At 42.2% G+C, this 23,912-nt stretch overlaps 2 protein-coding genes across 2 annotated transcripts in view; one reads left to right on the top strand and one right to left on the bottom strand.

Moving 5' to 3' along the window:
* The window catches only part of SYN3 (synapsin III), a 194,647-nt gene extending 190,915 nt beyond the window's left edge, over positions 1–3,732 (top strand). Inside the window, exons 12-14 of the mRNA XM_005150414.2 lie at positions 173–257; positions 1,706–2,003; positions 3,432–3,732. Coding sequence (XP_005150471.1) covers positions 173–257; positions 1,706–2,003; positions 3,432–3,564 — 516 coding nt within the window. The 3' untranslated portion in view covers positions 3,565–3,732. The remainder of the gene's footprint in view (positions 1–172; positions 258–1,705; positions 2,004–3,431) is intronic.
* A 4,157-nt stretch (positions 3,733–7,889) lies between these two features.
* On the bottom strand, positions 7,890–18,495 carry FBXO7 (F-box protein 7). Its single transcript, XM_005150410.3, has 9 exons — positions 18,250–18,495; positions 16,986–17,265; positions 15,735–15,962; positions 14,221–14,362; positions 13,067–13,150; positions 11,864–11,956; positions 10,784–10,960; positions 10,065–10,102; positions 7,890–9,687 (listed from the first exon to the last, which is right to left on the bottom strand). Exons 1-9 carry the CDS (start codon positions 18,369–18,371, stop codon positions 9,283–9,285), a joined length of 1,569 nt encoding a protein of 522 aa, XP_005150467.2. The 5' UTR covers positions 18,372–18,495; the 3' UTR covers positions 7,890–9,282.
* Positions 18,496–23,912: the final 5,417 nt, after the last annotated feature.

Below are 23,912 nucleotides of genomic sequence, written 5' to 3'. Positions count from 1 at the left end.
TGCTCTTTATTACTCAGCTCTCCATTTCAGTCCCACAAGATTTTACCAGCCAGATGCTCTGTGTGTGTGTGTATTTAAGGAACACTTCATGACTCTGCAGTTCCTGTATTACCTCAGGGCTTCTCTCTGGAGACTCTGTATTAACTGGAATGGCTTTTTCCCCCCCCTCTAGCCTCCACAAGTTCAGCCCGCACCAATGAAATCTCAGACCGGACCTCAGCTTGGACAACTGTCCCAACCACGGCCTCCTCCTCAAGGTACCATTCTTTGGGTCCCATGACAGTGCAGACTGTGAGACCAGTTTGCCCTCTAAATAGAAGCTATTAGGATAAAGGTTTCACTCACTGTTCCAATTCACCGACAAGCAGGCAGCAAATTCAGTGTGTTCATAAAGCAGCCGCTGTCATATTCCACAGCAGCTCAGAAAGTGTATGAAAGCTTGATAAAGATCCAGTTGATACTGCTGGTAGGACTTGGCTCAGCCAAAGGAGGCCACTTGAACTGGCACTGGAGCCAGATTCTGGGCACAGAGTATAAAGCTGTAGGAGCTGCTAGTGATAAGGCATGGAAACACGCTAGTGCTGCCAGGCCTGGGACAGGCACCAGTGTGATGATGCCTAGGTATTCCCCTGTCAGCAAGAGCACACCCCTAGCTCCTCCTGACAGAAGGAGCTGGTTTGACTCATGTGTCTTGGTCACAACAAGGGGTGTGATTTACTGTCTGGATTTATGCTGAGGTAATGAAGCACAGTGCTGCCCCATGGGTACCCAGACCACACCAACCAGTCACTTCACATAACCAATTAGCCCTTCCTTTTTTGTCACCTTCATACCTTCCTTTCTTCACTCCAATCTCCTACCAAATTAACACCCACCTCTAAAAATCTTTTCCTCATTGGTCACAGTTTTGCTGTATCCAGAATTTAGCATTTCAGATACCAAACACACTGATATAATCCTGACATTGCCTAGTGTTACATGCAAGAATCATTGGCCTTGCAGTCTGTTTCCAATACTCCCCGTCAATTCCCTGTGAAGTGTTTCTCTCACATAAGCTCCCCTTGACCACCCATGAAATCCAGCCAGCCCTCACAATGCTCTCTGTAACTTCTGTCAGTTTCTCACATTGTTACCTGTCACGTCCAGCAATTCCTCATGTCACATTCAGTTGTTTTCCATATCCTCTTCAGGTTTGAGAGTCTGTTATCAATACGGCTGAAGCCACCTGATGGTAATGCTGGAACAAATGTATGGATAGCGATAGCGTGTGCAGTCTCATGTCAAACTGCAGGGCCCATGAAGGAACTGCTGACACAAACCAGCATATTCAGCTATCATTTCCTGCACAGGGTTGGTTCTGCAGTGACTCTTCTTTCCCAATGCAGGAAGCACTTGCCAAGGCTAAGAAATATTAGTTACATGGAAGAGTACAGCACTCTGCATGCACATTGAGTGAGTACAGCACACCTGGGGAGAATGGCAGAGCTTCTTTAGCACTGAAGGAGGCAGAGAAATGGACAACTCTAGAGACAAAGGCATGACATCAGTTTTAGGCCTGTAACAGAGGTTTTTGCTTATCCTTCATCCTTTATGCATGAAGCTACTCTGAAGAGTCTCCCCCTTATCAAAACTCATTTTTGCATACAGATGCTCTTTGTTTGTTGACCACCATGTGCAATTACTCATGTCTACATGTTCCTTCCAGGTGGCCCCCGCCAGCCTCAGGGATCTCAGCCTCCAAGGACAAATGCACTTCCACAGCAGCGGCTCTCCCCTCAAGGACAGCAGCCCCAGAGCCCCCAGTCCACTTCCCCTCAGCAGCAAAGGTCACCCGGATCTCCACAGCAAGTCCGATCAGCAACTGGGTCCTCTCCAGTCCAGGCTCCCAAGGCAGGCATGTTCCCTCCGCAGCAGCCTAGACCTCCTGCTCAAGGCCGTGCTCCTAGCCAGCCAAGCCCCACTGAAGCATCCAAGCAGCAACCCACCCCTCACCCACATCTGAAGTAGGTGCTCTGTTAAACTGGTAATATCTGTAGATATTAGAATAAGGCTGTCAAAAAGTACCCTGAGCTGGTACAAGGATGCTAGAGAGAGACTCTTCATCAGGGACTGTAGTTACAAGGGGTGATGGGTTCTAACTTAAACAGGGGAAGTTCAGGTTAGATATAAGGAAGAAGTTCATTACTGTGAAGGTGATGAGGCACTGGAATGGGTTGCCCAGAGAAGTGGTAAATGCTCCATCCCTGGCAGTGCTCAAGGCCAGGTTGAACAGAGCCTTGGGGAACATGGTCTAGTGTGAGGCATCCCTGCCCATGGCAGGAGTGTTGGAATTGGATTATCTTAAGGTCCTTTCCAACCCTTAGGATAGTTAATCAATGATTCTATGGTACAAAGAACTCCAGATGGTGACTATATATTTAGGAGCTTTTCTGAAGCAAAGCATACCAGAGAGTTATTGTGGATCTTTGGTAGCAGCCTTGGATGCCACCTTTCATGGAACGTATCTGGCTGGCACCATGGCAGGAAAGATGGGCAAAAAACTGTTTGGTGTTGACAAAAAGCTAAGTAGATATGAGCAAATTGGTATGATCAGGCCAGAAGAGAATACAGGCTAGGAAGCAGAAGACAGTTTCTAGGCAGCAGAAGAATGATGTTCTGGAACAGGCTCTCAGTGATGATGAGAGATCAAGATAAATCAAGAGCAGTGCACTTCAGGATGAATATGTTGGTGCTAAGGATGAAATCGCCACACTATATATATTCCAGGTACCTTAATTTAGGGTCTGGTCTTATGCTGAATGCCTATTACTGACCAGGAGAAGCCACTCAGTGACAAAGCATGGTAACAGGGAAAATTGGGAGATTTACTTCAAAAGCACAGGCCTGATCTGAACTTAAAGACTAGCATATGAACACCCAGCAGGAGCAGTGCAGCCAACCAAAAGACATGCATAACTTAGCTGACAGAGCAGACACACTGGGGGGCAGGCAACAGGACATATTGCAGGTGATATGCCTAACAACTTGTCAAACCGCTCGCGTTCTCACATCTGAAAGGATAGGACCATCAGTCATGCTACGGCTGATAAAGACACAGGTGACCCTCAGTATGAATCCATTCTTCTGTATTAGTAACAAAATTACTTAAGTGATCCTCACAACAGTTGCACAAAGTGGTAACTGAATGCTTTTAGTCAGGTGTTTTCATAAACACTAATGTGGACTCATATTGGAGCTACTTGCCCATGTCCCATTCTCTTCCACACACACCCCACCACCACCTCCGCTATTCCTGGATGTCTTTGCATATAGAGATTCTCCTTGCTAACCTTTCCGTTCATCCTTGAATTTGTGTGATGGAACACAAAGCATCAGTAACCAGCTTTGAACTACCACCTTCTCTTGAGTCAGAACTCTGTTTTCCATTTCAGCAAATCACAGTCCCTGACAAACACCTTCAGCATACCTGAATCATCTCAGCGGGGAAATGCCAATGAAGATGAAGCAAAAGCCGAGACCATCCGAAACCTGAGGAAATCATTTGCTAGCCTGTTTTCTGATTAACAGTCCTGCAGCTGATCCGTGCTTCTGCCCGCCCTCACTCTTCATATCGGCGTACCCGATGTTACCCTGCAACACACTCAATGGTACCCAGCGACTTACAACTAATGGCTGGGTAAATAGAATTTGGAAAATTGTATTTGTTTTAATACAAAGAAAATATTCAAATAATAATGGTCTGAAAAGTGACTATATAAAAGTGGCACTATTTCATTGGGGGTTTTGTGCATAATCAGAATCACATCTGTTCAAACAACCAAGTCCTAAAGCAAATTTTACTCTTGCTAACCCCTCTGGCATCACCACAGTTATAACAGTGTAAAGTAGATTTTACTTTGATTTGTAGATAGTCAGTACAATTTGCTAACTCCCAATAACTGAAAAAATATAGGTCTACTTCAGAAACAGATGTGCAAAGATGGAATCAAGAATAAGTATTCATTGACTGATGAAGTAAGCATGCTTGAGCATGGAGACAGTGACCTGTGAAACTTCATTATACCAATTTTATAAAGAGTCACTTTTCAGAGCAAAACAACATTTCAAGTTAAATACAGAACCAGGCATCATTAAGCACCAAAGATCACATGAGCGGGTCATCCAGATGGGCTGCTGGTTTGTTCCAGATCATTCTGCTCATAACAGATAAAACATCTCTGTTTCATGCCTTGCATTCACATCCTCTGGCACGACATGGCTGAGTTCTGAGATAAAAATGTCATGTTCTAACCCTGTAGCCCTAGCTCAAATTACCTGAGAAATGGGCCTTCGACACAAAAAAAACAACTTTTTTCCCCTGCCCCTGGAAACACCGGAATTTACATTCACAGTTCACACAAATTCTAGACAAAGCCCAGCTAAACTCCAAGCACTTGGGTGACTTGGTCACATCTGGCTAAGTATGTCCCCCAGGAACATGCTTAATTAATAGCAGAGCTGATGAAGTGCACATACTTGTGTGTTGAGTGTTCCATAATACTGAATGTGCAGAGAGATGGAGTGAAATCATGTCTCCCTCCCTGAACTCCCATTGACTGACTGGGGAGACTGCAAAAATGAGTGCAAGGTGACAAACCTGCAGTGGAACAGGCAAACTATCCTTTCCAAATAAGATAAGCTGGGGTTCATCCAAAGACACCAAGCCATGGGAGGGCATGTTGGGATTGTCCCAAGCAGGTAATGAACAGTATTAGTGCTCCCTGACCACCTCCAAAACTTAACCTTCCAGAGGAGACAGAGATGGATCTTTTGGTGTGCTTTTATAAGAATGAAGCTGCGTATAACCATACAGAATCACAAAATCAACTAGGTTGGAAAAGACCTTTAAGATCATAAAGTCCAATCTTTACCCCAGGACTACAAAGTATACTAGAACCATGCAAAAAACCCAGGAAGGACACAAGCATGATTGAAAAAACCCCACCCTGGGTAAAACAACTTATCTATGGCAATTTCTACCAGCAGAGAACCCACCCCTTGCACTGTGCTCTGTCTAGAAGACACCTGATGCAGGCACAGTCCCCATCCCACCTCCTGAAATTTTCAAGTTTTGTCAAGTGTTTAGTCAGAAACCACACATACAGCTTCAAGACCAGACTTTAGGCTTTGTGCTTCCCTTAGCAACTTCACTTTGATGACTGCGGAATGCTCTAGGAGGCAGGGATGTCAGTAAGTTAAAAACATTTGAGCCAATGGCACAGATCTTTGCTGCCACTGAAACAGGCAGATCCCCAAAGCAACAAGAGCAACAACAGCATTTGCCATCTTGGATCTTACGATTTACTGGTGGGAATAAAGCCAAACAAGCAGTTCCTTCATGCATAGCACCTGTAACTAACATCTAAACCCAATGCAGTCATCTGGAACTTGTATGACCTATCCCTGAGCAGGCCTTCACACATATAATGGCTTTTGTGACCTGTGACCACTTTCAGGCTAGTAACAGCATAGCTTTTCCAGGTTGGAAGGCTCTCAAGAGACTCATCTGGATCAATGATTTATACCTCAAGTTCAGTATTACAGAACCACCCTATTCCCTGATTGTTTCATTTTCCCCCAGTTTTGTGTTGTCTTTCCAGGTTTGCTAAGCATCTTACAGTATAGCATCATAAATACATGTCATTGAGGGGAAAAAAAAGAGACCCCGCTGTTTTGCAGTCTCCAGGAGCAATAAAAGAGTGACAAATGGCCTTGAGCAGGCACTGTCCCACTGGCAAAAGCAATAGCAGATTAACAGGCCCCACTATATGCAGAGGAGGTAATACAAGCCTGATGGGAGAGGATTTCCTTCTGTAACACTTCCCTCAGCATGATTTATGCATTTTCCTACTAAACAGTCACCAGAGATAAAGACAGAAATAAAAGTTTACTGCCAGAATCCTCAACTGCTCTATCCCCTGGATCTTTTCATGTTTCTCTCACCAACACAACCTAGACAAAAAATAAGTAACTAATGACTAGTATGGCACAGCCCCATAAATCGACCCTAGTTCATCACCAAAATCACAACAGCTGGATCATTTGCAGATGCTGCATTTCAACACAGCAGCAGTGTCCTCCAGCAGACCACACTTACAGGATAGCACTATTGACTTCATACCCAGCAGTGGCTCAAATCTCTTCATTTGCCTTCAGCTTCCAGCTGTCATCTTTTGAGAGAAGCAAACAGTATGGCATTCCTCCTCCTCCTAGCTCCACCTTGCAAAAACCACTGGGAGCAACAGGCACCCTCAGCTTAGGTTGGTTACTCCTATAGATCCTGAAAACCACCTTCAGTTTTAGCCACAGAAAGTGCTCTAATAAAAACATTGAGTCAATTTCCCAAGTCAAAATGATGGAATTCTATACTGTGTTCTATAAAGGTTCCAACAAAACACTTCAATCTGCAACTAGATTTTGTGGCTAGCAGGAGATTCACAAATGCATCGTCATTTATTTGTGTTATCCCTTTTAAGGCAGGGTTCCTATTCTAAAATCCCTACAGCCCAACAAAGCAAGAGAGGGAGGAATATAAAGGGTATATTTTATGTGAATGGGGAACTAAAGTGTGCCCAAGAGGTATTTCAGGTACTTAAATAGAACAGCTGGAGTTAGGGCCAGTAAGAAAGCAACAGGAAAGCCAGTGAATAGAAGTCGCATTTAAATAGCAGGGCAGTCAATGCCCCACAACATGCCCTGGGATCTCACACAGCTGTGAAAATGGAGCATCTGGTCAGAGCTTCCCTTTTGTCCTGCCTGCCTCAATTTTCTTCACCTGGGAGCCAGGAAGCAAGAATAATTCGTTTGGATCCAGCCCAAGGAGCCGGATCCACCTGAAAAATCAGTTTCTATTTTGCTGTTTAGATACAGCCTGAGAAACACCTAAACTTCCTTGTAATATCTAGGTGGGGTATTTCAAGAGGAATGTCACATATTCCCATGCGACTACAAGTCTTGTATAAACCCAAGGTTCAGAAGAACAGCAGCCCTGCTCATAACTGCAATGCTATTTTTCCCTTTCACTATTGACAGGCAGGTATGTAAGACCTTACACCCCACATAAGAATCAGTTATACCATCTAGTTAGCTTAATGAATAAGCTAAAATAAATAGAAAAGCCAAGGACTATAGTTCCTTATTTCCAAGCGTATTCCCATTTACCCAGCACTGTTAAGCAACTTTAACAGTGCTGGATACAGGTGAATAGTACAGGTCAGAAACACCTTCAGGCATGTCACATTTTGGGATTTCTCAAAACAGAAATGACAAGCATACCTCACTTCGGAGCTGTTGAGCTAGTTTTCAAGAATCTATTCAATCTATTTCAAATCTATTTTGTCATCTAATTGTACACTGTTGGTCCCAAGATATTCAGTTGATATATTTCATATCCTGTTTCAGGAATGAAGGGGACACCTCTTTAGGGAACTTGACAGTTCAGACTAAGTCACATCCCTTTACCTTTGGCTCACAATAACCTTACTATAAGTGAAGCAACAATGAAAAACAGGAAGAAATATCTTCAGGTCACTTAGTGGTGTATCTGTTAAAAGGCTAAGTACACTTCTTCAAAAAACTAACACTCAGATGACAAAATCCAGGATAAACAGAACCTGTAGCATCAGCCTGGCACAAGTATGATGATGTTTTCATGGCAGGGAGCAGCATGGGGCACACTCACTGGAACGAGGCAATTCAACCACTGCAGGAAGATGTTAAAAATTAAAGCTAATCTTGGTATTGAAGGGAAAGCGGTGTCCCCAGATTCTTAGGTGCTTAATTATGGCAGGATTTGCACATGCCATTCCTGTGAAATAGAAAAGGGAAGAAAGAAGCAATACAACTTTTGACAGCAAAATAAGGTATTAAATTTTACTTCCACTGGAGTTAACGGCAAAACTTCCTGCCCCTACTGAAGTCAGCTGATTTTATACAGAACAAGATGATGTATCATTAAAATATCACCTGAAAAAGCACATAAGGATTACCAATTAAATAGCTTGTATTTAACAGGAAGTGTCATTCCATTTTCACTATTGGAATTCCAAAAATATTTTAGAAAACAGTATCAGCTGTCACAACAGTCATCAGTACAATTTACATTTACAGGAACACTGAGGTCAATCCATCTTAAAAAAATACGTAAGAAATAAGAAGTTCTAGCAAAATTTAGTCATTCCAGTCTTCCTTTAATTGAGCTCCAGCATCAGCCTGCAGGGCTGCTGAGACAACTTTAACAGTGGTCTTGTTATTTGCTCATTAGTTAATAAGACAACACTTGAAAGGTGCTCATAAATTCCTACAACAAACTTCCTCTTGGCAAGATATATTTTGATACTCAAGCAATGGAATTAAATGGTATTTACTGCAGTAAAGTCAGAATTGATTCCACTTCTCCTGCTGGGTTCCCATTTCTACTGCAACCAGGTCAACCTATTCAATTCCTTAAGTCAGGCACCAGCTTCAGTTCACACACAGTAAGTGCAGCCATGTATTACAGCTCCTTATTTGTAAAGTCAAGGAAGAAGACAAGTTTCGCTGCTGGTTCTTTGTAAAATTGCTCTGCTTCTGTTCAGACTTCTGAGTTGCACTGTAGCATGACTTTACTCAGTTGTTTGCAAAACAAATTGATTTTTGTGTAAAGAAAACCCCTTCCATGTATTCTTTGTGTATTAAGTAACAATACAAAAAATGCTTTTTACCTAATAAAACATTAAAGAAAAAAGGAAACATATTTGAAAATTTCCACAAACCCACATCTACCATAACAGTGGCAGTATCCTGTTCTACGTGGAACTCTGTACATTTCTTTGTTAATAAAGATTATTAGCCAGGCTGACTTTAAAACATAATTTTTCCTGGCAATTTAATAAAACTCTTCAAATGAGACAGACAAGTATAGGGTTTGTATTTAAAGTGCTCTTTATCTGATGCAGCAAATTACTTGGCCAGTATCCTTCTGGTCTCTAAGTAGCACTTCACAGACTGTTAAGGGCAAAGGCAGGGGAGAGCAAAACAAACTGTCCTACATTGTAACTCTGTGAAACAGAGCCTAGTGCCAGGTGGTACAGTACTACCAGAGCATAAAACAAACCCAGCCTTTGTGGCTGAAACATTACCATGCACACATGTTCTTGCTACTATCAGAAAAGAAGGCAGATGTTAGTGCCTGCAATTTGCAATCTCCTGCAGTTAAAAAGCAAGCTCAACGACTAGAAAACTCACTGAAGGAAAATGCAGCAATCAAATGAATGCACGGCGAATGTCCATGGGGCGGCCTCGACTGGGTCTAGGTGGAAACCTGTCACTGGGACCAGCTCGTCCTGGAAGTGTGTGGTTTGCTCCTGGCAAAGAACCAATTGGGTCAAAATGTGGTCTGAATGGAGGAAACTGGGCTGGTGCTTCTCCTGGGCCAGGAATGAGTGAGTTAATTGGGTCTCCAACATATGGAAGTGTTGGTCTTTCATCATATTCTCCACCAATGATCATTGGGGGGTAGATTGGGTTTGATGGGAATGGGTTGGGAGGAAAGGGATTAGGATAGAATGGGTTGGGATGAAAGGGGATTGGATGTGGTGTAGGGGGCAAAAACATCATATGCCTCCATCTGAGGGCCTCCTTCTTCTGTTTCAACTTCTTCTTGTATAGCTGCAGACAGAAAACAAAGGCATCTTAAAGCTCTGTAACTGCTTTGCATTCCAGCTTCAGCAACAGCATTCAAGTTCTGCAGCAGAAAAGCATTCCTCACCAGTCTGAAAACCCAGAAGAGCAACTCCCCCACCTGCCAAAGCCCAAACACAGCATCCCTGGAAGACCTATAACTCACAATTCCGACATGCATCATATAACTTGATGCTGTGTTCTACTCTGACCAAACTCAACACATGTACACAGAACACCATAGTTTAAACTAAAAATTAACTCAAAGTTCTGCCTCCCAAAGCCTTTGCTTTATTCTCAAGTTAGCCCATGGACATTACTCTCCAAGAGATTACGTAAAAAAAAAAAAAAAAAAAGGCACTTACTTCTTTCCAGTCTGTGTCACGAGGCCTTGCAATAGGATCTACAATGAGAAGTGAAAAATTAAGAGCAATCTACTTCAGTTTTAAGTAGCATTCACGCTATAGATGTCCACAGCCTTGTCAGAATTCAAAGAATCAAGAGCTTAAAAAAACTATAGTCAATACATTGTTCATAGAGATGAAAGTATCTTAAAAAATATAAAAGCTCCAGGATCATTCAATAGGTAATCTACTTGCACACCTATTCTACATAAAGCATCACCTCTGAAAGTTACCAAGCACAGAAATCCCACAAACACTGCCCCATCTTTGATTTCTGACAGCACTTTTATCAACACACCAATCACCTTATTTCTTCAATCTACTGTGAGAAATTATAGCAGAAATATCTCTTTACTTCCTAGTATCTGCAACAGCTGGGGTAGCTGGGGGAAACAGGTGAAAACAGGTAAAAACAAGGTAAGTCTGCACCACACAACAGGAAGAACTATGTGGTTCATCAGTAATGGCTCAGCAGATTGTCAACAGTTTTCCCAGCAGAAAACTGTGCAGCCACCTGAATTACACCTGACCATCTGTATGGTTAACACCACAAATGACTGCGTTTAGTCACAGTGTAATAATAAGAAGTGGTTGCCTGAGGAGCATCTTATCAAAACCTGTCAGACATAGCCCCTTTGTTCACATGGGAATGTAACTACAAAACCACGTCTCAGCATTACCTCGGAAATCTCGCAGATACATGAACCTCCACAGAAGCTGGTCATTTGTAGCTGTGTAAAGATCATGGCAAACAGCAGAGAGAGAGATGAGTGAACGGACATCCAGAAGCCTGAAAATCCGAAGCTTGAGCTCAAGAGGAAGGACCACTAACCCAAACACATCTGGCAGGTTCAGAGCTACAAAGTGGAGAAAACAGAAGCATTACATAAGCAACGCAGAGTTTGTTTCTAAAAGGCCCTAAAAGAAAGGACATTATAATCTTTCCCTTAAATCATTTCCCTTTGATGCCTGAGTTACACCAACATTCCCAAAGCACTGATGTGAATTCTTAGAATTGCAAGAGATCTGTTTTTACAAGTGCATTTACAGAGTGCACAGAATAGGGCAGACGGCACTTCATACTGACTGCTATTGGCCACTAAGCCTCAGAAACATTCCACACATCTAACTATGTTTAGGGGCTACAGAACAAAGGGATAGCTGCCCAATTTCATGAGCCCACAAAAAACACATTAAATACAGAGCACATACTTCACATAAAACCTTCCTGCACTGAAGTCTACAGGGAATTCTACTGAGTAATCTTTAAAGTTGAGAACTTTTATGGCAATACCTATGCAGACAAAGCCTGGCATCCTACCACTGCACAAACACCAGCTTGGGTTACTTCCTACCATCCTTTCCGAACCCTCAATGACAGGTTACTGAGATCATTCCAAGTATGATGCAATCTAAATCTTCTTGCTTTGCCAAAGAAATGGATCAAAACTACAGAACTACTGCCACAAAGTTATTGTGATGTGATTTTCTCACTGCTACGTGTGGAAAACAGCCACTCCAGTCTCTCAAGTGAGACCAGAGCAACCAAAGTTAAAACCAGGAAATTACCATTATATTAACATTTTCTAAGATACAAAGATTCATATGATTTCTTTAGAATGTATGGATTACTTTATGCTTACTGTTTATACCACTGAACAGCAGTTTCTAACACTCTTCTCTCAAGCCTTCAGATAGACCCCCTTCCTTCCATCCTCAAAACTTAAGTACCATCCCAAACTGTAAATATGTTCTCTCACCTTGTCGGGCAGCTGCCAGAAGAGAGTAAACCAACTGGTCTTTAAAGAGACGGGATAATTTCTGAAGGTCTTTGTAAACACCTGCAACCTTTTCTGTCAAAGAAGAGAGGTGAAAAGCTTAACTTCAGGAGGTTATAATGCAAAAATTATATAAGAGAAGAATAATAATGGTTTTCTTACAAGCAAAACTGTAACCTGCTTGTAATCTTGATGAGAACAGCTATGCAGTTAGAACATAATTATCATGCAGTAAGTAATTTACTGATAAACTAGACTAGTTCCACAGTCAGGCAAGGCTTTCCTTTGGCCTTAAAAAGCACCATTAGAAGAAATACTTGAGTTCTTCAGAAACAAACCAACTCTTAAGCTGTCAGAGCTTCCTTTGCCAGATTTCAAAGCTCACGTGTAACATGTGCCCATGCTGTAAATGCCCAAAATATTAATTTTCTGACAGGAATGGTTTTCCACTCTGTTCTCTGAAGAACTGGAGCCAGAAGACTCCGTCGTTATATCAGACACATTTCAGTGCTCAGTTAATTCTTCTAAAGCCTTTCAGCTAGACTTGTACATCAGCAACTGGGGATAACCAGGACACAGTGTAGGATCCCCAGGTCAGCCTCAACTGCCATAAAGCTGTTCCCATACTTCAGAGAACAAAAGGCTAGTAGGTTCTGTGCTCACAAGGACCAACATCTACCTGCCCTTCTCTCCTTCCCCACCTTAGTTTTACCTCCAATTCTGGCATTCTGGAGAGCGCTATGTGGTCAGCACATGTTTTCCAACAAAAAGAATATAACAATTACGGTGCCACAACAAGACTGTAGGTACTATCAGCCTCTGAAGTCCTGAGATGCCAGGCTTAAAGGGGCTATAATACAGCACTGCTGCCCCAGAGATTCACATACGTGCTTAGGACCTCATAAGTAATAAGCATGTGGGCCAAAGGATGATTCAGGCTTTGTGAGGCTCTTTCCTCACACTATTAATCTAAGAAATTTAAATTGTTGTAACAACAAATGTAAATGGATACAATCTGGATTCCTTTTATTATAAAGCTGCAATTAAGCTAAATGGTAACCATTTTTATTAATTTTTTTGCTGTTCTATACTGATTTTGTTCCTCTGTTGAAATATATTCTTAGCCACTGTGTCACTTCTTAACTTTACAATTTACTTACTACAAGTATCATAGCTCAATCATACCTGGCTCCTGAAAGCAAACAAAGGATGCTGGCAATAGCTGTATTCTCTTAACACCTTTAATCTCTTTGTTGATTTTTAATGTTGCTGCAAATACAATAAAAAAAAGACATTTCAAAACATAAACCACATTGAGAGATAACAAAGACCACTTCATTAGTGCCTTACTCTTTGGAAGTGTTTGACTTTGCTCCTTATCATATCCCTTCAAGGAAAATGCCCAACTAATAGCAAGCAGTTGTACAAATAATTTCAAAAAAACAAAATAGAACATAAAATACCAGGGAATAAACATAGACCTTAGTGACAGAAAATAAGCACAATTTACCACATGGGAAGAGATGGAACACAGCTATAAAAGCTATACAGAAAGCCATTACTATTAACTAAAGACTCAACAAACTTACTCTATGAACACTATATGCATGGTAGCTATAACACAATCCTAAATTTAACCATAACCTGACTTGGTTAAAACAATTTACCGGGATGTATATATGTTCTGAGAAAAAAAAAACATATGTGCTCATACAAATTGGCACAACCAGTCACAGATTTTACAAACAAAGAATTTAATTTAAGATACCTTGAAATTAAAATAAAGTCCCAGTTTACTATTGGTTCTGCAGAAACATGGAATTTTTCTAATACTCAATAAAATATGAAAATGGGGAAAAAGACAAAAATACCCCACCAAGTGATATGGAAGTTGCTTCAAAAAATTAGACCATAGTTAAAGTGCCAGTGTACTACCGAAAAAATTAAAGCTAAAGAACAAATAGTCTGGAAGTTGTTTATAAGTCTTGCAAAGAACATAAGACAAAATACTGTAGCTGGAACAAAGCTACTTCTTTTAATATTTGGCAACATATACCAAAGTTCCTATGAAATGAGACAAGAAACAGATTTCTACAACACTGCAATGAAAAGGATAACTGAATCCCCTAAGGACTGGTCTGTTACAATTAGAGAGAGAAACAGTTAACACTGATACAGGAAACGTCATCCGCATTAGGAAGTGCCAGCTCTTGACCTCAGCAACATCAATAATCAAGTTGCAGTTTTAAGCAGAGTGCACAGAAGCACATTTAAATTTTCGCTCACTAAACACTGGTGATATTCAGTGTGTATCCAGGATAAAAACTCAACTATCTTACCATTAACAGCAACAAGATCTCCCAAAGGCACACAAGTCAAACCAGCAGAACCTTCTTCACAAAGAGGATGTGTGTACTGTAGTTTATAGACACCATTCCCTCTCCATTTCTCTGGCATAGATACTGCCTTGGCTTCTGTCCCCTAAAAATGCAAAGAGGTAACACACTGAAACACTTTAGCCACATACCAAGGCTGAAGAGTGAAAAAAAGAGGATTAAAAGTTAGGAAATGCCAGAATTATGCTGGCAATTGATCTCTTAGTTTAGTTCCCATGCACATTATGACACAGACTATAATTACAAGATATAAGCACATATAGTGACAGGACAAGGGGGAATGGCTTTAAGCTGAAAGAGGGTAGATTTAAATTAGACATTAGGAAAAAAATCTTCCCTGTGAGGGTGGTTCTCAGGCTGCCCAAAGAAGCTGTGGCTGCCCCATCACTGGCAGTGCTCAAGGTTGGATGGGGCTTTGCACAACCTGATCTAGTGGAAAGCATCCCTGCCCATGGCAGGGAGTTGGAACTGGGTGAGCTTCAGGGTCCCTTCCAATTCATCTACAAATACATACTGTTTTCCCCAGTGACAGCAAATCTAAGGTGAAGTTTAGAAATTTTCTGTCCTGTCCAGCTTCTGACAGGAAAGGTTGTTCTATGAGCACTCACACTTATTTCTTTTCTGTCATACATTCCAGCATTCTGACAACTTCTGCATGTACGTTAATTTGCTGAATAAAACACGTTGTTGCACCTTTTCTGTGAAGCTTAGATGTCTGACAGGACTTGAAGAACCATAACTTGAAATTAATTTGAACTTCTGAGCAGACTAACAGTTTTTCCTTTCAATTTCAGTATGAAAAGGCTCAGATGGAATCACAGAGAGGGATAACAAATTCATAAGTACAAATAGACTAGCTCTTCCCTCTGAAATCTGCAAAGCAATCATTTCTCCTACTGCCAAGCCTACTCATTGACAAGAACATTCTTCCCAGTGGCAACTGTATTCTTCAGGTAGTGTTTCAGGCTATATGAATGCAATTAACTTAGCAGATTTATTAAACTGGTATTGGCCAACCAGATACCTAAAGTGAACCCCACATGTCATAGTTAGCCTCACTGCAAGAAAGGGCACAAGAATTTAAACAACTTCCCTGAGACAAAGTCTTTTTTTTGCTATGCTTCTATGACATTCAGGCACACATTAGTAAACATACAGTTCAAATCTGAAAACTTAAGGGGAGAAGGCAAATTCATACATGGTAACAGACGTACTGCCATAGACGCTCAAATACAACACCTCTGTAGGTTAGTGGAACCAAAGCCTAAGTTAACACAGGTAGCAGGGTTGGAACTAGATGATCTCGTAAGGTCCCTTCCAACCTAAACCATTCTTAGATTCTGCGACATATAAAGGCAGAAGCAGATCCTCAGATGCATCTTATATCACACATTCCCATCGTATTTCACAACTTCCATATACTGATCAAGAAACTTCCTATTTGGTTCTGCACCTACCTGAGGTACATAGCCTGTCTCCATCATGAGAAGGTGTAGCAGAACAATCAAGGCATCAGTGGCACTGGTACACTCAGCAGAAAGATAGAGCATCTCTAAGGAGTGTGGTATTTCACCATCAGCAGCTTCACTGCACAGCATGGGTTCAGAGGGATAGGAACCTGTACATTCTTCCAGGTCAACATCTTCTGGGACTAATCCTGACGGAAATTCTAGGCTGGATCCTGCCTTCAAGGGAAGGAAAACATACCTTTGTTCAGAAAACTATATCCATATACATCAGCATTACTAGTCTGCTAATTCCAGTCCTCACAGGCACCAAGTCTCTGGTACTGATTTCCCATACATTCTGGACAGATTCATTACACCTTCATTTTCTCATATCCCAGCTGAAGACCACAATGGTAAAAATAGCCTCTCTGATTTTTGATATTTATAATGCAAGCCCTCCATGAAAGAGACTCATGTTACTGAATATACTACTTGAAGACAAAATTATAATAATGTATTAAACCTTCACTAGAATTTTTACAACATGCACAGAAGCGATTTACTCACTATGGTATCATTTATTTAAATTTAGCCAACACACATGGCAAGTAACCAAAATAATAATTTGGGCTGCTTAGAAACACAAAAGGCATAAATAGCTGGGGGAAAAAAAGTAATCACTGGAGTGATTTTATTGTGGCTTCCTTCTATACTAAAATGATACCATATTATCACATTAACTGATAAAACCACCCACAGACACAAAAAGTGGTGAATGAAAAATGTAAGTAGATTTACCTAAGCGAAGGGTCATGAGAAAAACTGTCTAAAGGAACTGTAGCTATTTCTACCCCACATCCATGCCCAGTGGCACAAGGCACCCTTACAAGGCTGGCATGGCTATCCACCCATGGAACTTCCTTTCTCTTTAACAGCAAAGCACACAGCTCCAGTTAAACAGATTTTCAGGCTTCCAGAGCTCTTCTACAATGACAGTTGCCTTGCAACTCTCTTGCCATCTTCAACTATAATTCTGAAGGAAGATGTCAGAATCTTTCAGCTAAATAAATAGGGAACATACATAGTCAAATAACTGGCTATGTATACACACTGTACATAGCTAAATAACTGGTTATTTATCAGACAAGTATAAGGAGCCAATACTCTGAAGATATTCTCTACTGTAAAGAACAACAACTAACACAGAGATAACTTCTTTTTTTTTGCCTTGTGTTGACAGTGCAATTCTTATGCACTTACCCTCTCTTCACTCTTTTGAACCTCCACCTGAGCTTTCTGGTGGTCAGACTGCTCATTCTGCCCTTCTTCTGGCCTGTTGGCCTGACTTTGGTTGGATGGCTCATGATCATTCTGAAGTGGGTGGGAAGTAGATGAAGGAGGTAGATTGGGTTGTCCATCTGCTTCTTCTAGCAGTAAGCATATCAAATCACCAGAAACAATCCCATACGAAGCTAATGTTTTCTCATTTTCTGTGAGAGCATCTTTTCTGTTCAATGTTATTGAAAACCTGGTATCAGGACTGCAAAATGAAAAGGTAAGGAAACATAAGGACCACACCTGGATAAATGCACAGAGGTATAGTTAGAAATGCATACTGCATACTACAACAGTATTACACCATGAGTTTTAATCCATTAATAATCAAGCATATATTAAGAGTGGAGAAAAAAATATAGTATTTAATTATGTTTTTCTCCAAGCACATCTTAAGCAGCTGTAGCTGCTTGATAGGTATAACTTCACTTATAGTAACCGTTCATAAAACAGCTACCAAGGAAAGCACACAACTGCCCTCCAAATTAGAAGGTATCACACCTGGCAAAATAAGCTTTAAATAACCTACTGGCTGAGATTATTTAGAGTGTTGCAGACTCGACCATCTTGCTTTCTCATTAAGCAACACATTCATTTGGAAGGGCGAGAATGCCAGTTACAACTGAGGGCAACAAGATGCTTCACAGTAAGCACAATAAAACCAAGCAGAAACAGAACTGGTTAGAACAGAAGCAGCTATCCAGTATCAGCTATGTAACACACCCACTGTGGCAAAACAAGCAGTTAACTTCAGATCTTGCCCGTCCACGCCATTTGCAGCACAGTGCGGTGCTACCAATGTGTTTCACCAGTGTAGCATTAGCACACTGTACCCAATTACAGGTGAGCTTCTCCGAAAGCAAGTTTCGCTTTCTATCCCTGCAGCGACAGGCCATGACTCAAACCCCACCTCAGGCAGTGGAGACCCGGTCAGCAACTCCGAGAACGGGGTAAAACCTCTACCCGGCCTTGCTTATAACACCCGACACGAGCTGCCCATAACTCGGGCACTGCCCGCCTGCCCCTCGGCGTGACACCGCCAGCTCCCGCCCTGCAGGGGGCAGCACCGCCCCCCGGCCCAACGCATGGTACAGCCCCATCAAGCCAAGCCCCGCGTGCGCTTTGCCACCTCCGTCTCCTTCCACCTTTCCCCCCCTACCCCCTCGATCTGGTTCGCTCCGCACGTTACCTGTACCCCCAGGCAGGCAGCAGGGTCCGGCGCAGCTGCGCGCGCAGCTCTCCCAGCGTTGGCTCCGCCCCCTCTACCTCCAGCGGCGCCGTTTGCCTCTGCATTCGCACACGAAGCTTCATGGCGGCAGCAACAGCGGCGACAGGAGCCCGTCGCCCACCTCACCCCTTTAACCCAGGCCCCACCGGAAGGCGGCGGCGGCAGTGGCGGCGCAAAGGCTGCCGGGGCGTGCCGGTGTTTTCGTTGGCGCGGCACCGCCCCCGGGGCGCGTGGCCGCCTCGTCAGCGCGCTGCCGGCCGCGCGCGCGATCGCTGTCTCGGCGTGCCGCGCCCTGGACTGCGCGGCGGCCCTGCCCCGCGGCGATCGATGATTGGGTGCTCGGCCTGTGCCGCGCATGCGCCGGGTAGCCGGTGGTTTGATTGGTGTGTTTTGCGCTGATCTTCCCTCATGTGTGTTGTTTGGCGGTTGTTGCGCCTTTCCGCCTCCGTTACTGAGGTGGTTTTGCTGCTGTAGCTCAGCAGTGATCTGTTCCCTTCAGCAGTTTATTCCCGCCGTGCCTGGAAGGGGATGGACAATGGCGAGAATGGTTTCTGCGCGCTGTTTGCCTCCCGCCGTGTGGTGTGGAGGGGTTCGGTTTGGCCGCTCTTATCTCTTTCCTCATTCTAAAACATGCTGAGAGAGCGTTCTGCTGGCTGCTCCTTAAACTGTTGGAGAAGTTCATAGAAACGTGCTAGGGGAAAGGATGAAGGATGCTGCCCTCAAAAGCGTTTAGTTTTGTAAAGGAGTGTGGGGTTTTCTTAAGGCAGATGACTGAATTGGCATCTTGAGGTAATGTTTTAGTGCGTGCGGTTAGATAGTCTTACCAAAAATACATAAAGTGGCACAAAGTCAAGATTACTGGCGTTAGTTCCCCTTTATCTGTCACACTTGGGGGGGGGGGGGGAAGTCCCTCTCCACATCTTAGATTTTATCCAACTTCATCTAGAAAGGCACACTTTGCAGATGTGTCATGTCAGTTGGGGAGGAAATGTAAAAGGTGTGATTTATTCAAGTTTTTACATAATTTATTAAATTTTAGAGAACAGTAAATTCAGATGTAACTTCAGAGCAATGGTTATTCTCAGTTCATCTTGGTTTACTTTCTAGTCATACCATTTACTTCATACAAGGAACAGTACAAGAAATAAGAAGTGCAGGAAAACTGAGATACTTCTAGGAGTATAGTACTAAAACAATACATAAAGTGAACTTGAAAGACCTGTCTTACACAGCTACCACCAAGTATAACTGCTCATTATGGGACTATTCACGTTGTTTAAACCTACATTTATAATAACAGCCCTATCTCTGTCCCTTCAGCACTTACAGGGCCAGTCAGAAAAAGGAGACTGAAATGACAAAATTATGTTCTGGACGACAGGTGAAATCCCCTTAATGTCACCTGAACATGGTCATCCAACCCACCTAAATATGGTTGGTAAACTTCACTTTGACAGCACTGGTTTGCTGTCAGGTAAGTCTCAAACAGAAGGGCAACCATCATCTGGTTTCCACATGTCAAATCAATGAAAGGCAAAGGCTAGTATTGATGAAGGTAATGAAAGGCAAAGGGACTACTGAGATGAAATAACACTCTTTGAGCAATGGAAGAGCTGATGCTCATTACAATCAGCTTGGTGTTAGGTACCAGATCCTCAGCTGTGAGCATTAAATCAAGTGATTTCCCAATAAGCTAGCTATGGCATTTGCCACTACCCCTTTTAAGAACTGCTTATGCAGTCTTCATCAAATGGGGCCACATCCTGGATAAATCTGGAAGAGTTAAGTTGCTGTTGTGAGAGTGAGAGTGAGGGAGGAAATGGCAAAGTCAGGGATAAAGAGGTTAGAAAGGAGGAGAAAACATGAGAAGGCAGCAAGAACATTGTGCCTGTCAGAAATTGCTCTCCTCTCACTTAAAGAGGCTTGAGTCCAGTGAGTTAAGCTGCTGCTTCAACATCATGACCACTATCCTGTAGCCATGGATGCCTCACTCTATTTTGTCCTTCAGTGTCACCCGTGTTCCAGCTACCTTCCAGCATTCTCACTGTCACCAAGATAGCCTAGTCTGCACTCTTTAGGAAGGGTGGAGAAGGCTTCCCTAGTATGAGAAATGTTCCTGGGTACAGTTATGAGATTTCCAGCTGAAACACTATTTCAGTATCTAGCACAAACTTAAAGCGATTGCCTGAAGCAAAATTGTTCAGTTTCTCAGGAGCTAGCTATAGTAGTTATTATTAGGGAACCAGCTACACCAGTTGCAAGTAAGCATTTCTGATGGCATTCTGCCAATTTCCCCTTTGAATTTTATGAATCATGTATCAGTGTAAGGTATAGACATATCCTCTGCAGAACAGGATTAAATAGGAGAACATCTGTGGAACAGTCATGATGACAGGCCAAAACATTTTCCACAGCTTTTAAGTTTGTACAAATTTCAAATAAGCTGCTATTATTACATATTTCCTCACACATCTTTCTTAAAGGGCTGTTATTTGATGAGCAGTATTTTTCTCCACCTTTTTCATTTTTGTTTCAGTCTGCAGGCAGGAGACTTCCAATGGCCATGTATAAATTTGATGTCAGGCTGGGAAGAGCACGGTGTCAAAATAATACAGGAAACCTGTGTGCTTACAAGCTTGAAGAAATGGTTCTATTCAGAAGAATTTTGGCTTTCAGCATAGTTCACCCTCATCAGAAATGGTGAATTATTTTTAAGTCTAATTCATTAAAAGAATGAACAGCACTAAGGAAAGCTGGCTAAGTAGCTCAGAATGGCTCTTAAAGACAATTGGTTGAGTTAAAGACTCAAAGTACTTTATTGAGGGTTTTTCTCCCCTACAGGGTCAATGTAAAACACAAGCAATAGGATCCGTTCCACCAAAGAAGGAAAACCCTATTGATAGCCCTGGTGGTTTCTCTTGAGAAATTTGGAACTCAATATAGTTCAAGTCCTGTTGACCTGCAGTCAACTTCCCATGGTAGAGAACTATAAAAAGTAAAGGTCTCTGCTTCAGTTATATACCTCATGGAATTATTTCCTTTTTTTTCCTGAAAACTGAGTGTGAGCCTTTTCCATTATTTTTCTTTCTGTATTTGCCACTATAAAGAGTGTATTTTATAATGAATCTAAATAAATGCACATGTGTATATATTAACCTTTAGGATACGCATATTACGAATGACTAGGGTCACAGTGGAAGATACGAGAGGTGGTGGAATGAGAAGGCTGGAGCATCATCAGGAGATCTGTGAAAATCTGAAGTACCATTTTAAGTGTGCCAGTGGGGGAGGAGTTTCAAATCAGTCCCAGTGGAAAGAGCCTCCTAACTTCTTGCAGCTTGATGGTGGTCAACTTTATTCCTAAAAGGCATTTAAAAGTCCATTATGTTAGTGCTCTGTGGCTAGCATATTTAGTGGAGCTTTGCTTTACGCCATCTCAGGTTGGTTGTCTAAAGATGACCCTTAAGTGGTGTCTGAAGTTTGCTAACGTGGCTTTTGACATCTCTGTTTCTGATTAAAACCTTGAGCATCATATGGAGCAAAGGGCCTTTCAGGTTTTTTTCTAGGGTTTGCCAGACTGCTTCAGACCTTTTTAGCTACCACCATGTTTTCTTTGACTTACATGTTTCTTTACAGTATTTAATTGCTGAGTTTTGTGCAGACCAAAAGTCTTTGAAATGGCATATCAAAGACAGAGTTTGATAACTTTGTATTAGTATCACAAAATCAAATTTCTCTGTGTAGTAAAAAGAGGCTCTACCCATGGAGGATGATTCTCAGAGGAAGATTTCCTGTGTCTTGTGATGAACAAAATTGGTCGGAAGGATTTTCTTAGGGAGATTACTGCATCCACCTTCTAGGAATCTGTGGTGACTTCTTACAAGACTGCAATTTATGTAAAAACAGGATAGGAGTTGCATAGGTTGAGAGAGCGCCTCATGCTGCTGCCATCTCCATGAAAGTAACTGTATGTGTACGTTCAGTTGTGCAAGTGACTAATGAGTGAGCCAAACAGCTGGAGGCAGAGAGGAAAGCTTAGACTAGATATACACAAATGATGGAGTCAGATCTGAATCTGGGTAGACCCCAGACAAGTAATGTGTGCTGCATTCCTGCCCAAGGTCTCTATATTTCTTAAGTCTTCCCCTGTCTCTTGGGGACCAGCTTAAGAGCACCCTTACTATTCTCGATCGTGAGGGCAGTGTGCAGTGCAAAGCTAGAAGAACACTGATTATTTTTTTGCTAAATGGACTTTGGTAAAAATGAATGTAGTAGTCCTGGCTCAGGTGCTCTGATAGGGCAGTCACAGAGGTCAGCAGCATGAACTCAATGGATCCAAATAGTGGAAAGTGGGTTTTTTCCATCAGTTCATCAGACAACTGCTTCCCAACTATCCATTGTTAACTTATTCTATTTAGGCACTGGAGCTATGCTATTTGGTTTGCAGACTGGCACAGGTTAATAGCTCTCTGGCAACTCTTCTCCAAGGTTTTGAAAGACTGTATGAAGAGCATCAGTAGGCAAGCCACAATCAGGAAAATCTGTGCTAACACAGTGCTTTTGCAAAGCTTTCAGAAGATTAGGGGGGTCCCAGACCTGCCCACAAATATAACTGGTGGGGTAAGGGCAGTGTTTTCCTCCCATGGATTCCATTTGAAGATTTCATTGTGCTAGAGTGACTGCTGCCTCGTGAGTTGGGAGGTGGATAGCATTGCTTTCCACACTAAATGGAGGAAACCACAAACAAGAACTTCCTGGTGTTTTTCTGTGGGTATTTCCAGTGGTTGTGGAGAGGTGGAGATCACCTGCTTTTATGTCATTTATCAAACATGTATTTGTTATTTGTTGCTTTCTTTAAGTATTCCCGCCAATATATCTCTCCTGTCAAACATAAATTTTGTATTTCTTTTCCCTCAGAGATGGTTTTCCATATGGAATACCAGTGTGTAAGAAGGGTTAAAGTCTTGAAGCTATTGAGTCCTTTTTGATTTGGCATTGTTGAATGAGCTGTGGAAAACGTACCTCTATTTGAGCATGCTGCAGAGTAACTAGAAACAATGGACCAAGAAAGAAACTGAAAAATCCAGTCCCAGTTTTGTGGTAGCAGCAGAGATACTCGTGAAACTAAAGTGGTCTTTCTGGACTTCAGGTTGGGAGACACTATATTTGCTATCATGTTTCAGAACTGTTTGTGTTGAGTTTGTTACCTGTTGAGGTTTCTCTTTGAATATTTTGAAATGAAAGAAATTCCTCTGTGGGCTGCAACTGGAGAGTTTAGTGCAGGACTAAGGTGAGACAAGGATACAATTCTTCCTCAGAGATACTCTTTAAGTCGTAGAGTGTCAGTTTGTGTGGGTTTATGGCTCTGTTAAACCTGTACAAGACAATGATAGTGACTTTTTTCCTCAGAAGCTTTCTTAGTTCTTGGGCAGATTTCAGCTGTAATCTTTACTGCAAGTTTTATTTAAAGTTTTTGCAGACTGTCCACAAAGGAGAAACCAAAGGTGGTATCTGCAGACTGGTAAGTAGGGTACTTCACTAGGGTGAGACAGGTAAACGAATTAAAACAAAGGAGTTTTTCCTTGAGGGAAGTGATGGATACAGATTTTTTGCCACTTACAGTA

This window comes from Melopsittacus undulatus, chromosome 5, assembly GCF_012275295.1.
Source record: "Melopsittacus undulatus isolate bMelUnd1 chromosome 5, bMelUnd1.mat.Z, whole genome shotgun sequence".
Taxonomy (NCBI): Eukaryota; Metazoa; Chordata; class Aves; order Psittaciformes; family Psittaculidae; genus Melopsittacus; species Melopsittacus undulatus.
This window is presented reverse-complemented; position numbering and strand designations above follow the sequence as displayed.

Bases quoted from the DNA above. Each gene is read 5' to 3' on its own strand.
- FBXO7 (XM_005150410.3), bottom strand. From the start codon at position 18,371: ATGAAGCTTCGTGTGCGAATGCAGAGGCAAACGGCGCCGCTGGAGGTA. The intron at 10,961-11,863 runs GTGAGAGAACAT...TCCACTTTGTAG, and splicing joins TCTGGCAGCTGCCCGACAAG to CTCTGAACCTGCCAGATGTG. The intron at 10,103-10,783 runs GTAATGCTGAGA...TTCTCATTGTAG, and splicing joins GTATCTGCGAGATTTCCGAG to ATCCTATTGCAAGGCCTCGT.